General features: G+C 38.6%; 1 protein-coding gene and 1 pseudogene across 1 annotated transcript in view; one reads left to right on the plus strand and one right to left on the minus strand.

Annotated features, from left to right (window-relative positions):
• LOC139738292 (cathepsin D-like) overlaps positions 1 to 3031 on the plus strand; it is a 30458-nt pseudogene extending 27427 nt beyond the window's left edge.
• A 3632-nt stretch (positions 3032 to 6663) lies between these two features.
• The window catches only part of LOC139738257 (DNA damage-binding protein 1-like), a 32457-nt gene continuing 26519 nt past the window's right edge, over positions 6664 to 12601 (minus strand). The window contains exon 25 of the mRNA XM_071648909.1: positions 6664 to 11326. Within this exon, the coding sequence (XP_071505010.1) occupies positions 11246 to 11326 (81 nt within the window). The 3' untranslated portion in view covers positions 6664 to 11245. The remainder of the gene's footprint in view (positions 11327 to 12601) is intronic.

The raw sequence follows: 12601 nt of genomic DNA on the forward strand, positions 1-12601 counted from the left end.
TGACAGACTGAACTATGAACGACTGTCAGATTCAAATAAAATACACACACACACACACACACACACACACACACACACACACACACACACACACAAACACATGCACATCATTACCAGCATCACCATCACGACTTATGCTTCATATAATTATGCAGGTATGATGAAAGTACTCAAGCAGGCACAATACCTGTCCCTGCTGATATGTATAACCGTGAAGAGATGCTGCATTGGTGTTATATAGATCCAAGCACGTTGACAGTCCGCACATTGGCTCCATGCACACACACAAAAAAAAGATTAAATAAATAAACAAACTGGTGATGCATTTTAAACCAGTGAACATTATGTTTATTTGACTCAAGTTTCGTCGTCCCAAGCTTTTTTTTTGCCAAGGAGTCTTGGCAATAACAGTCTCAAAAGAAAGCAAAGTCAGAAATTGATTTCGCAATTTCAACAAAATAGATGTTCACTTTTTGACTTGTTTTGATAACATTAGGACCAAGACTCCTCAAGAAAGCATGGGATGCATATTGCAGTCACTGCGGTCACTTTTGAATTGTCAGATACACAAAAGTAGAATCGATTACATGAAATAATAACATGCTGGCGTTTGTGTGAATGTGTCTATATTCGGATATACATGTGTTATCAACACATCCTTGTGAAAATATGCCATATGTGCCATACATGATTTGATTACATAGAATACATTGTGCTTACAGAAACTTGAAGCATATCTAAATAAAGACGATGGAGATGATTGTAAGTTGACACGATATTAGTTCTTCCTTACGCGACAATTGCTCCGGTCTCATTTTCTCAAAGGACTTAGGGTAAGGGTTGTGAGCTTTTAGTTTGAGTTTGAGGTTTTATAGTTCGATGTGAGGATTAGGATAAGGGTTATGATTATACTATGTGGGTAGAACGTATGTTCATAAGCTTAGCGTGCAGATATTTCATGGGAGCAATCGTCGCAAGAGCAAATGTTATGGAACCGATTATACATCCCTGTAATATTTTATCGCTTGGCAAAATACGGCATGTGTTTATGTACTTGTGTTTGTTATCATTTTGCAGCGTATCCCTTGGGTCGAGTAAGTTTTGTGCACATTGCCCAGCAGCAGTTGACACTGGATGTTCGTCAATCGGTGTGCCTACTCCCCTCGTCGACGGCTTCATGGGGAAACTCGGGGCCATCGAAACCCCATATGGGGAGGTACTTAATGGAGCACCATACTAATTTGATTTGCAGATTCTATACTCTAAGATGCAACAACTTAGGGTTTTGTAAAGTTCCTCTTGAAAACAAGAAAGTTAAAAAATACTTAAGCCCTATAATTATCTTTATGTTTCAATTCTAATACATGCAGTTTATTTACGCTGATCTATAGGAAGAGTTAAGTGGCGAGAAATTTAAAAACGAAATGCTTCATATTGCTATATTCAATGCGCAACATTGTATTTTCGAGAGGCCACCAAAATTCATTTCGGACCACCAAATTTCTTGAAATGGTATCTTTTGGTGGTCCAGTCAGGCAAATATGATCGAAAATGCATTGTTAAGTTTTCTTTTATTTCGGGCCACCAAAATTTGAATAAACCCTTTCGTAGCCCGCAAGGGTGACCAGAGGGGGGGGGGGGGGGGACAAGTTTGTGTCATTTGTGTCAAGTCCCTGCATATTATGCCTGGTATGTATACAATTGCAACAACAACAAAAAAAAATCGTTCTGGTTTGCAGTTTTACGTAAATGTACAGTACTTGGTTACTACCAACTGTATAAACTGTTATTTTATCTTCGCAAATGAGGAGGTCACGGACATTTTCGCGAGATGTTGTTTTCGCGACTTTGACACCGACGCTGTCACTAATGCCTGTCAGTTCGAGATGTGAAATTTTCGCGTGTCGTTAACTGGCGGTCTAACAGTGATTCGCGAAATTCGCGAAAATTAAACCCTTGCGAAAATAGCGGTTTATACAGAGTACATGTAATAATAATTGTGTGGCTATGTTTTTCTACAGTATGTCATTCCCTGCAATGACATTGACGCTCTCCCTGACCTTACCTTCACCCTGAAGGGCATGGCATACGTCTTGACTGGACGGGACTATGTTAACAAGGTTAGTGGATAGATACAACAATGTCTTCATAATAATTATGCAACGAACAGAACGACTCTTTGATCATGGTTAGTAAAGAACTGAAAGAGGGTAAAAACACAAGTTACGAATCTGTTTTATAGCAGTGTCTGCGAGTCGTACGTTCATTTCGAGGTTTGTCCATTTTTTAAAATCTTTTACATTCACTTATGCGAATGTACAATATAATGATAACATAGTTTAGATTATACACTTTATAAATAGTATTTTCTGTCACATATTATTGGAAGTAACGTCTTTTCCGTGGGTCCCTGCAATTATAATAAGCCTACATTATTTCTTATTCTTCATTTTGATTATCTATTATAATCTTACATTATTGCAATGCTTCGCTATTTTTTGTTTACAATATTCTTCGTTAAAAGAAAAAAGTGTGAAGTGATGATGATGATGATGATGGAACAGCATTTATAGAGCGCCATTTATTATCCGTAGAAACGTTCAAAGGCGTCCGGCTCCCACAATATGTTACACATCATTCACAAAGTTGCCGGAAAAGATAGGCTAAGTCTTCAGTTTAGATTTGAAGGTATTGAGGCTGTTGTGTATGATATTGTCTTTTTTTCTCTCGAAAATAATAGCAAATTTGAGTAGGGCCTAGAATGGAACTGCAAGTTATGGCCTTAGGTGATAGATTGCACATTCTGTGTGTTTACATTATAATCATAGCCTAGGCCTACGTCTTTATTGCTTTCTGTGTACATCTCCATGCTCTATAGATCACGCAGGGTTCTGGGGCCTTATGTATCGCTGCATTCGCTGATCTTGGCTACTACACAAAGTGGACTTTGGGGGAGCCCTTTCTTCGCACTGTGTACACGAAGTTCGATCGGGGAAACAACCGAATTGGTTTCGCCTCGGTAGTTGTCTAAATTACTGGTACCACAACCGATACCTCAAATTATGGATAACGAAAAAAAAAATCAAGCTTAGCCTTTTCTTTCATAATCGTGGAAAGTTGTTTTTGTTGATGTTTGTGTTGTCGTTTGTTTGTTTGTTTGTTTGTTTGTGTGTTTGTTTGTTTGTTTGTTTTGGTAATGCAAGTGTCCTGGAGTTTTGTCTAAAAACAAAAAATGTGACACACACATAGAGTGATGTATTATTGCAACTACATTTAATATTGAGCCCTTCAGAATTCTGGCATATTATTTTCTACGTATCTCGCCGTGGCATCGATTTTTTTTTCCCAATACATATTCTATTTCCAATTACAATGTATAATAATGAAACCAAAATGTAATAAAAGTGACTAAATGGATTTAGATGTAGGGCCTAGTCGTCCAATTGCTACCAAAGTCCAAGCCTTTCTCTGATGCCTTCTCCTGTTGCCATGGTAACGAATTACTTTTACAAAAATATATATTTCCAATTACACAATTATCAATTGTAATAAAAGTGACTAAACTTATACATTAAGAATTACCAGTTAACTTGTAGTTAAAGTCCCAGTCATTCAAGGTCATGGAAATGCTCAGGAAAGTGTGTTGCCATGGTAATCCTTTTTTTTTTCAAAAAGTAATATACCGTATGTTAGTAATCAAACATTGTAAAAACACAAGAAGTGTCTGAGAATGTTCAATTCTAAGTAAAACTTTTGTTGGTCATCAAATTACTCTATTATGATCAATATTGTCACACTAAGACGTTTGAGTTTGTGCGTATGTCATAACCTAAGGGGACGTAGGCCTTCATTTGTACTTTGCTTTGATATCTCTACAAGTGTGAATTATGATTGAGTATCTGAATATAAGAACGACCCAAGTCCATGTAAGACCATTTCGAGTAAACTAAAAAAAAACTTCATATCTTTTTTATTTGTCCAATAATATTCTGTTTAACTGTGATGGGAAGGCAACATTGTATATACAATTAGAACATTTTTATATCATTATGACAATCAACATTTACATTAATTGTGGAGAGGCCATTTTCTGTGATGGACTTGGGTCGTTCTTTGATTCATATACATGATATTCTGCTATAGAGATGAGAGAAGGATGAGAGAGGGCGCTATAATTATGAATGTAAGAATGACCCAAGTCCTTCATTCTTACAATAATATAAGATTTAACTCTTTCATTTCAGGCACTTCCGGGGGTAATTAGGATTTATCATTTATACACAAGATGAGTCTATGCATAAGCTACAATTTCCCCATGTCAAACTGAATTTGGCCAAAAATTGGACTTGGGTCGTTCCAACGGCGTAGCCAGGATTTCATCTTAGGGGGGGCGGTTAGTCTGCGAGGGAGCGAAGCGACCGAGCCCGAGCGAGCGGAGCGAGCGAGGGGGGGGGGGAGGGTGTGGGAGGGGGGTGTCCCCCCTCCCATGGTAAGAACTTTTTGCATTTTGATGTTGTAAATGGTGCAATTTGATGCATGTTTTTGCGCGTTTTATCGACGTGAAACAGTCCCACTTGTTTATGGTAGCAGTTTATTTTGATGTAGATTATTATTGAACAAGTTGCCTTTAAAAAGATATAATTTAGATACACTTCTTGTATTAATTCTTTTCACCGAATATCATGAACGCGACTGAACCCGAGCGAGCGGAGCGAGCGAGGGGGTAGGGGAGGGTGTGGGAGGGGAGTGTCCCCCCTCCCACGTTAAGAACTTTTTGCATTTTGATGTTGCAAATGGTGCAATTTGATGCATGAGCAGGAAGAAGACGTGGGCGAGTGTTATCTCCATCCTTCCCTTCCGATGGAGCTTTTGCCTTTTTAAGGTTGAAATTGAGATATCTCGTCTACGCATATTTGATGGAATCAACATTTGGGAAATCACAAAAAAAAACAAAAAAAAAAAACAAGCAAACAAACTGATTGGGGGGGGGGGCTGAAGGAGGAAAGGGTCGATTAAAAGGGGAAATTCCCCTTATACATGAGGGAACCTTGAGTTTTCGGAATATAAGTGATAAGTCTTATGCACTCAGAATAATTCATTTTTTTTTTTAATCTAAAAAGTGTACTTAGCTAGGGAAAGAGGCACAGAGGGGGAGGGTTTGGGAGGGGGATACCCCCTCCCAAGCACGAGAGATTTTGCATATTTTGAATTGAAATTCAACGATCTGGAGCACACTTTGAGTGAAATATTCAATAAAAATATCTTACTTGATGAAAGATTGCAAAGGAGACCCGCTTCATGTGCATGCATACAGTATACACGCATTTTTTTTCCGCCTCCCAAATCCCCGGTCCAAATCTTAGGGGGGGCGACCGCCCCCATCGCCCCCCCCCCCCCCCCTGGCTACGCCAGTGGGTCGTTCTTATATTCAGGTCTTCGATTCTTAAGTGATGTCACTAAAGTATAATGTGTCTTTGTAATAACTGCAGCCTACAATTCCACATCAGAGGAGCATGAGTAGTTTTATCGTGTGCTGTTGTACAGTATTGCTTAGCTGGTTTGTATGTCAGTGTGTGGATTCTGTTTGTGGTTTTTTTGTTTAAGTTTTGTTATTTTATCATTGTCTTTTTGAGAGGTTGTGTTTTTGTATTTTTGTTTGTGTTTTTCCTTTATCTTCTCCTGTTAGGGGAGGGTGCGTTAGTTTCGCATGGATTTTCTCATAATTCTTTTCTGATGATTTGGAATGTATCTGCAATCATCGGAAATTCCGTATGCGAACCCTGTGAGGAAACTCCCTTAACCATTATAATGTATTGAATGAATGAATGAATGAATGAATGAATGAATGAATGAATGAATGAATGAATGAATGAATGAATGAATGAATGAATGAATGAATGAATGAATGAATTGATTGATTGATTAATAATGTTGGCCTTGCATTGTTCTGCTTCACTTTTCCATTTTCATTCATCATTATTTCTTTGACAGTGACGGTAATGCAAATACATGTACTTCTCTTTTCATTGATTACTCTGGGGGTTTTTTTTGTGTGTGTGCGCATATGCTATTAGAATTTCATATACAGGTTGTACAATAATAGACAAAGACGTCCATGTATTTATTCCTGTACGTGGTGTTTCTTGTCTGTTTCTTTCTTAACAACTAAGATTTACTCGATTTGAACTGTCTTTCTTCATTTCAAATGTTTTCCTCGAGCTGTTACAGAATGAATGCACAATGGAGTACATGTTGTCATGAATATGCATTGTGCAAAGTGGGCGTGGCCTATTTGGCCCACTTTGGAGAAGATGGATCGAGATTGGAACGATGCCGTTTGAGGCGAGGGAAGAATACAGTTTTCTTGTTACGTAAGTCTAGTATGGTGGTGGTGATTTCTTTACTGTCAGAAATGATATGTGTGACAAGTTGTTGTGCCACCAATATTTTCCTTCCTTCCGTAATAATGTATTACATTGTATCATTTTCTCGTAACTATCTGAGAACTTGTGTGTCACCATTTTGTTACATGTACACGTGTATTTGGACATGACATACAAAAGAGTTTTTGATACTATACCGTTTGGCAGTCTCTAGTGCAAATTCACACACAGAACCACACCACAAACAAACAATTTGAAGAAAAAAAAAATACCACTGCTTTTCGTCCTTTTTCTTTTCTCAACAGATGCAATTTTAATGTCAAACTCTTTAGCAAAAATTACATTTTCACTCTAGTACATACATCACATAAAACATCATCGATTCAACGTCTAATGAATGCAGACCCCATAGACATGGTTCATAACACCACGATATGATTAATTACAGGGTGTACAGTGACTGACACCATCCTAGGAGAAAGCTACACGTAATTGCAAAATGTGAAATCACTTTGTCGCACCAAGTTACAATGGTTTATTTATAGTTTTTGTAGTGTGTTTAGGTGCTTACACAGTCCTGGCCTTTTGTATACCTTGCTGAAAATAATATTATGATCAATCAGTTGTCCTGTAATATGATATCAATGCGCTATACCAATATGAATTTCAGATAATATGCTTGATTTATGTTATCTTAACAAGCTTTGAAATCAAGACTCTTACCGTGACCTTTGAACCTAAATCTCTATCTGCTATTAACACAAACCTATCATTTACTAGCCCATCTGAATTTATTGACAATCAAGAGTTTAATTAGATGAACTAATCATCAAAATGATTCTCAAGTAACCATGTAAGTATTGAAAATTACAAATAACCAGTGACCCTTCCCAAGCTCTCCTTAACCCACCGAGGATGGACTAAGTTTGCCATCACACACATTTTAAATAGACACCTGCACGAGTATACTCGGGACTAGTCTTCAACAGGTTAAGTTTTATTCAAAAACTAAGTCAGCGGAGGGCCTTGTCACACAACCATACATTCAGGCACAAAGTCTGAAAACTAATCATCCATCCTCAGTGTGTGGAGTCACTATAAAATTTGAGCTTGACCTTTGACCTTAGAAAGATCCTGACTTGGTCTCATCACAAAATTTGCCCTGTCTCAACTCAACCCCTCGAAATGAGAGTCTACTGTCTCTGCAAGATTTTGGATCATCATCATCATTGTACTAAGTCGAACGAAATTCAATTTGGTACTTTAATCATTTTCATCAGCTAATCACGAAAACAATACGAGGGCAGCTGGATGGATGAACAGCCAGAAGACAAAATGATTGGCAGACTGTTTTATGTTCCAATTTGCCACAGGTATATTTCCCTCACTTATTAAAGTGAACACAAGCAACAGTCCTTCATGCACAGGGCACAAATTTGTCCTTGCAATCATCTGCTCAATCTGCATGGTTGAAGAAGAGAGTCGATGCAAAAACCACATCCTGGAATTCTCTTCGTACACACCAGTGATTTTCATCAACTTCCTTTCTCATTCCAAGTATTGTCAGTTGGAGGTCGTCATTGCAGTTGCACATCAAAGCACTGAGACTAGATAATCAGGTGTTTCTAAAGCGTGCATTTTGTTTCGCTTTATTTGATCAAGGGTACATACATATAGGATTTAATTAACTGTTGTTTGCTAGTGGCTGGGAAAACTTGATAATTTTGCAGCAAAAAAATGCAATGCCTTCAGTATTTCAATATTTTCATCAAACACTGTCACATCAGCAGCATGCACTTTAGGAAATCACAAGTGAACATGTTGGAACAAATCTGAGCTTTCCATGAAGACGAATTATCAACAAAGTAATGATAGCTCATGAATTTGAATAAAGTAATGATGGTTGTAAAAGAGATGAAACTTGTGATAGTCACTGAATCAATTTATAGGGCTATTGAGTTCAGTGAGTACTGCAGAAATTAAGTAGTTATGAGCATTGTATACTACATTTACAGTGTATTCCTTTCTCTGACTGTGGTATACGGTTTAGTATGAATAGCATAGATGACTATGCTGTTCTAATTGAGCCAATTTCAGTTTTCAATACCATATCGTAGTCATACAGAACTCTGAGGGTTACAACAGTGAATATTACTGATCACTCCTTAGACACATCAAAACAAGAGTTGTGTGTTGGCTCTTCATATAGGGATGCTACAAAATATGCATGCTGCAACAATAATTTGCAACCTCCTTCCAACTGCCCCCTACTGAGAACTACAGAGTGTTATGGTTTATACATGACCTACATAAACCTACATGGCCTTTTCATGATTGGTTGTTGTAGATTTTTAAATGTCAGGTTCAGTTCGCTTTGCTGCTAATTAATTATCTTTACTTAGATGATTTATATTTGAGCAAGATAAACTGAGTTTTAGCGTGATAAGCTATATTGTGGTACAATGAAAATAAGCCTTGGTGCATAATATACAATATACCAGGTAATCTGTAATCCAGTAAAAGTGGAAATTTTGTGTGCAACTAATTTTTTTGTGCTTAGCCTTGTAAGATAAAGTTCGGATGTTTAAAATCCCACGAAATCAAAACATAGAGTAGTATTACACAAAGGAAGCAAAAATATTTGCATGTTTTTCCATTTGCGTTAGTTCCATGTTGTGCGAAATATGCGAAAAAGTCTACACCACAAAACAATTCCACTTTTACAGTAATGTATTAAATGCAAAGTTCTATGCACAGATCTCTGGATAATCTGTGTTACAGATCAACTTGTTGTCTAATATTAAATGAATTAATGTGATAACAGCTAAAGGTTCGCCTTCTTTCTCTGATGGCACAATGACACTGTCTACCATGGACTAAATCATCTACTGCAATAAGACCCCGTTTACAGTGCGAGGCTCAGCCGCGGCCGAGCCGCAGCCGAACCCACATTCATTTCAGTGTAAACGTGCAAAAGGTCAAATGCGAGGCCAAAATTGGCCTTGCATTTGGCCATGCTCTGGAGGTGGTCTCGTCCGCAGCCGAGCCGCGGCCGAGCCCGGCCTTTTCTCAGTGTAAACACAAACTGGGCCAAATGCGCGGCCAATTTTAGTCTGGCTTCCAAACCCTCTGCCTGTACTATTTCGCTATTCATGATATTAACCCCCTCAACGTCGATAACTACTAACGTTTAAGGTGGTTTTGTCCTGTGAAGGATTTTTTCCTTCCGCAAAGACATTTGCGCGAACGGCAACTTCGTCTCCACGGAATTCAGTTGGCAACGGGTCTGAAAACCAGACAATACCAAATTGCATTTGTTTACGAGCAGAGCGCCACTACGACAATATATTGAAAGGTTTGAATCAAAAGCGCGGCCAAGCCCGGCAGTGTAAACGGACAAAATTGCGGGGCTCGGCCTCGCAATTGAGGCTGGGCTCGGCCGCGGCTCGGCCCAGCCCCGCACTGTAGACGGGGTCTTAGTAACAAGGATGATAGCCACATAATCGAGTGATACTTTGGCTCTATAGTTACAAATACTGATGACATTGAATAGTGATAATTATATCCCTTATCACAGTAATGATAATATGTGCGATGAATACCTCTAGGTTGAGCATACTGCGGCTGTGTCCTTCTAGCAGAAGGCTCTTTGTTATTGCATTCACAATTAACACAGAACTGTTTCCTCACCTAGCACAAATTGATTATTCCTGTATCACTTCACTCCACGGGGTTATTCCTCTCTTAAGATCTTTTGAAAATTGCCGGAAAAATAACGGTTTCTTATCCTGTCATTCCTACAATAAAGGCAGCCACATTGACTTAGTCAATCAAACACAACTGTGTGTGGTGACTACACAGATCATGATTAGTAGCTAGTTAATATGATATTGATCTCAATCATATCCTGTTGATGAAACAGGACCACAATCACACAGAGTTACATCTGATTCAAAGTACTAGTGCTTGAGTTTGGAAGTTCCAACTGATTTTAACTTTTTATGCAGCAGGTGGGTCTGATGGCCTTGAAGTACAAAAGATAAGTTACTGATATTAGTAATGTTGCAACACATCTATTTTAACAAATCTGCATGCATGCTAACTGTGGTGAAGTCACTACATGCAATCCAACCAGAGATAAAGCAACAGAATAACTACCGCTGTAAAGACCATGCTCAACTGGAATATGAATGTGTATCAAAGAAAAAGTGGGAGACTTAAGGCCACATGCTCATTACTGCTCAACGTGCACCCTATACATTTGCAGAGTTTGTGGCAGAACAGCTCACACGTACTGTGCATTAGTACTAGAGTAGGCTGTGAGACATTAAAGTAGGTTCATTCCTATCTACAGGATGTACGTAGCATAACTTAGTTATCACATTGCTCCTGTAGTACTTCCACGCTGTCATGGATGCCAGTTAATTTCCTCCGCAACTTCTGGTTGCCGAAAGATCATTCACTCTGATTCGTCAAATCTTCTTAATAGCAGAAAAACAAATATACCCACTCACGTAGAAACATGCTAAATATGTACAATGCTGAAATTTTCGTTCATCTTCACAGGCATCTGATTTCGTATCACGCAATGTCCTCTCAACGAAATGAAGTTCCTGGTTCACAAAATTGGCAACACTCCGCATGGAACAAAGGTACACAGTGCTCTGCAGATAACCAGCCGAAGAGAAATGTTCAACGGGTGGAGAGCACTATGACAGTCATTACGACATGCATTTCACCTTGTCCCTTTCAGGTCAGAGTTCATCTCCAGAATATCTTCATCACCCTTCCTAGCTCTCTCTCTCAATGGATCTCTGGACCCCGCTAAACTCTGACCCCTCTCGACCTTTGACCTCCCGACCTCAGTGAATCCTCGTCAGCTCCTCAATGATCTTGATGAGGTCGTTGGCAGTGCAGTCTCTCTTCATGCCACCATCGTCAATCTAAACAGAAAAACAGAAAACAAACCAGATTTCTAGTGGAGGGGAGAGTTGAGAATAGCCTTGGCTGCAAAGCCACATCTATTATGGTTGGCTGGAAAAAAGGCAACTGTAATAATTTGTTACAGTAAGAAGAGCAACTCTGATTGAAATGAAGGAATATCTGCCGAGCCACAGTTCATCATGTCACTGGTATGGTATGACTTTGGTAACCAAGAGGTTCTGAGATGGCCACATTTTGTTCCATGTTTTTCAATATGAGCATCCGTTTTTACATATTCTTGCATCTTTCAGCGAGTAGAAGTGCCATGAAACTGCGTATTATGACAATGCTTTCAGTTGCTATATAACAAATGTTTGTTTGCAGGAGTTGCCTAAAATATGAGGTCAATCAATGCATTACTGAGACTTTGATTTGGGAAGATTTTCTTGTCGAGCGCTAATTTGTCGTCTATCACCTTTCAAATCTTATAAATTCTTTGCAATCTCTTGTATCACTGTGGAAGGAAAGCCAGCTTCTGCATGTTTTCTCCATCAAGTACCTCTATTTGAGGAGGGGAATGGAGATGGAGTGGAATAATCTCTTCGCAATTTGTGCAACTTTATGCGCAGGCTCCATAACATGGCAACTGAATGCTTGGCAGTTCACTGGCTTTGATGTTCCATGCTCCAAGCCGCTCTTCCAGAGAGTTTCGACATAGAGACCGAAGAAGACATTCTTGATTTTAATCATTTTTAAGCTGTATTTTAGATGAAATGTGGAAATCTTGCATGGAACTTTGTGGTAATCTTGTACGGAACAACTAATTTAATTTTTCTTAAAATCTCCTGGTAATTAATAACGCTGCACTGAAAAAGGAGTATTAGTATGTTAGTGAAAATATAATCATATCGCCCAAATTTGTGCATAATATTTTTCGCCAGGTTTAACATTTCAATATTAAATCTTTCGAATAAAGTAATTGGATAAGGTGTGTTTCTGCATGTTTAGAAGCATTTTACAATTACAAAAGTACAATTTTGTTGCAAATTTTCTTTGCATGTCCTATATTCTATGCATGCTTAAACAATATATTGCTGTTGAAAACATTGAGGGGGATCACGAATTGCTACTGGTTAGGGACATGTATGTTGTATTTCAGGAATGATACACATTCAAATAAAGTGTTGTCTTTTTATTTTTCAAAGCGATTTATTAAGACCTGCAGCAGTCCACATAACTTCTTGGCGGCACAGAACCTGGGTACAAAGGAGAGATGCTTGTTTCCTCTCCTCCTC

Source organism: Diadema antillarum, unplaced genomic scaffold, assembly GCF_040938485.1.
Source record: "Diadema antillarum isolate AM-2024a unplaced genomic scaffold, OU_Dant_1.0 seq00000732_RagTag, whole genome shotgun sequence".
Lineage (NCBI taxonomy): Eukaryota > Metazoa > Echinodermata > Echinoidea > Diadematoida > Diadematidae > Diadema > Diadema antillarum.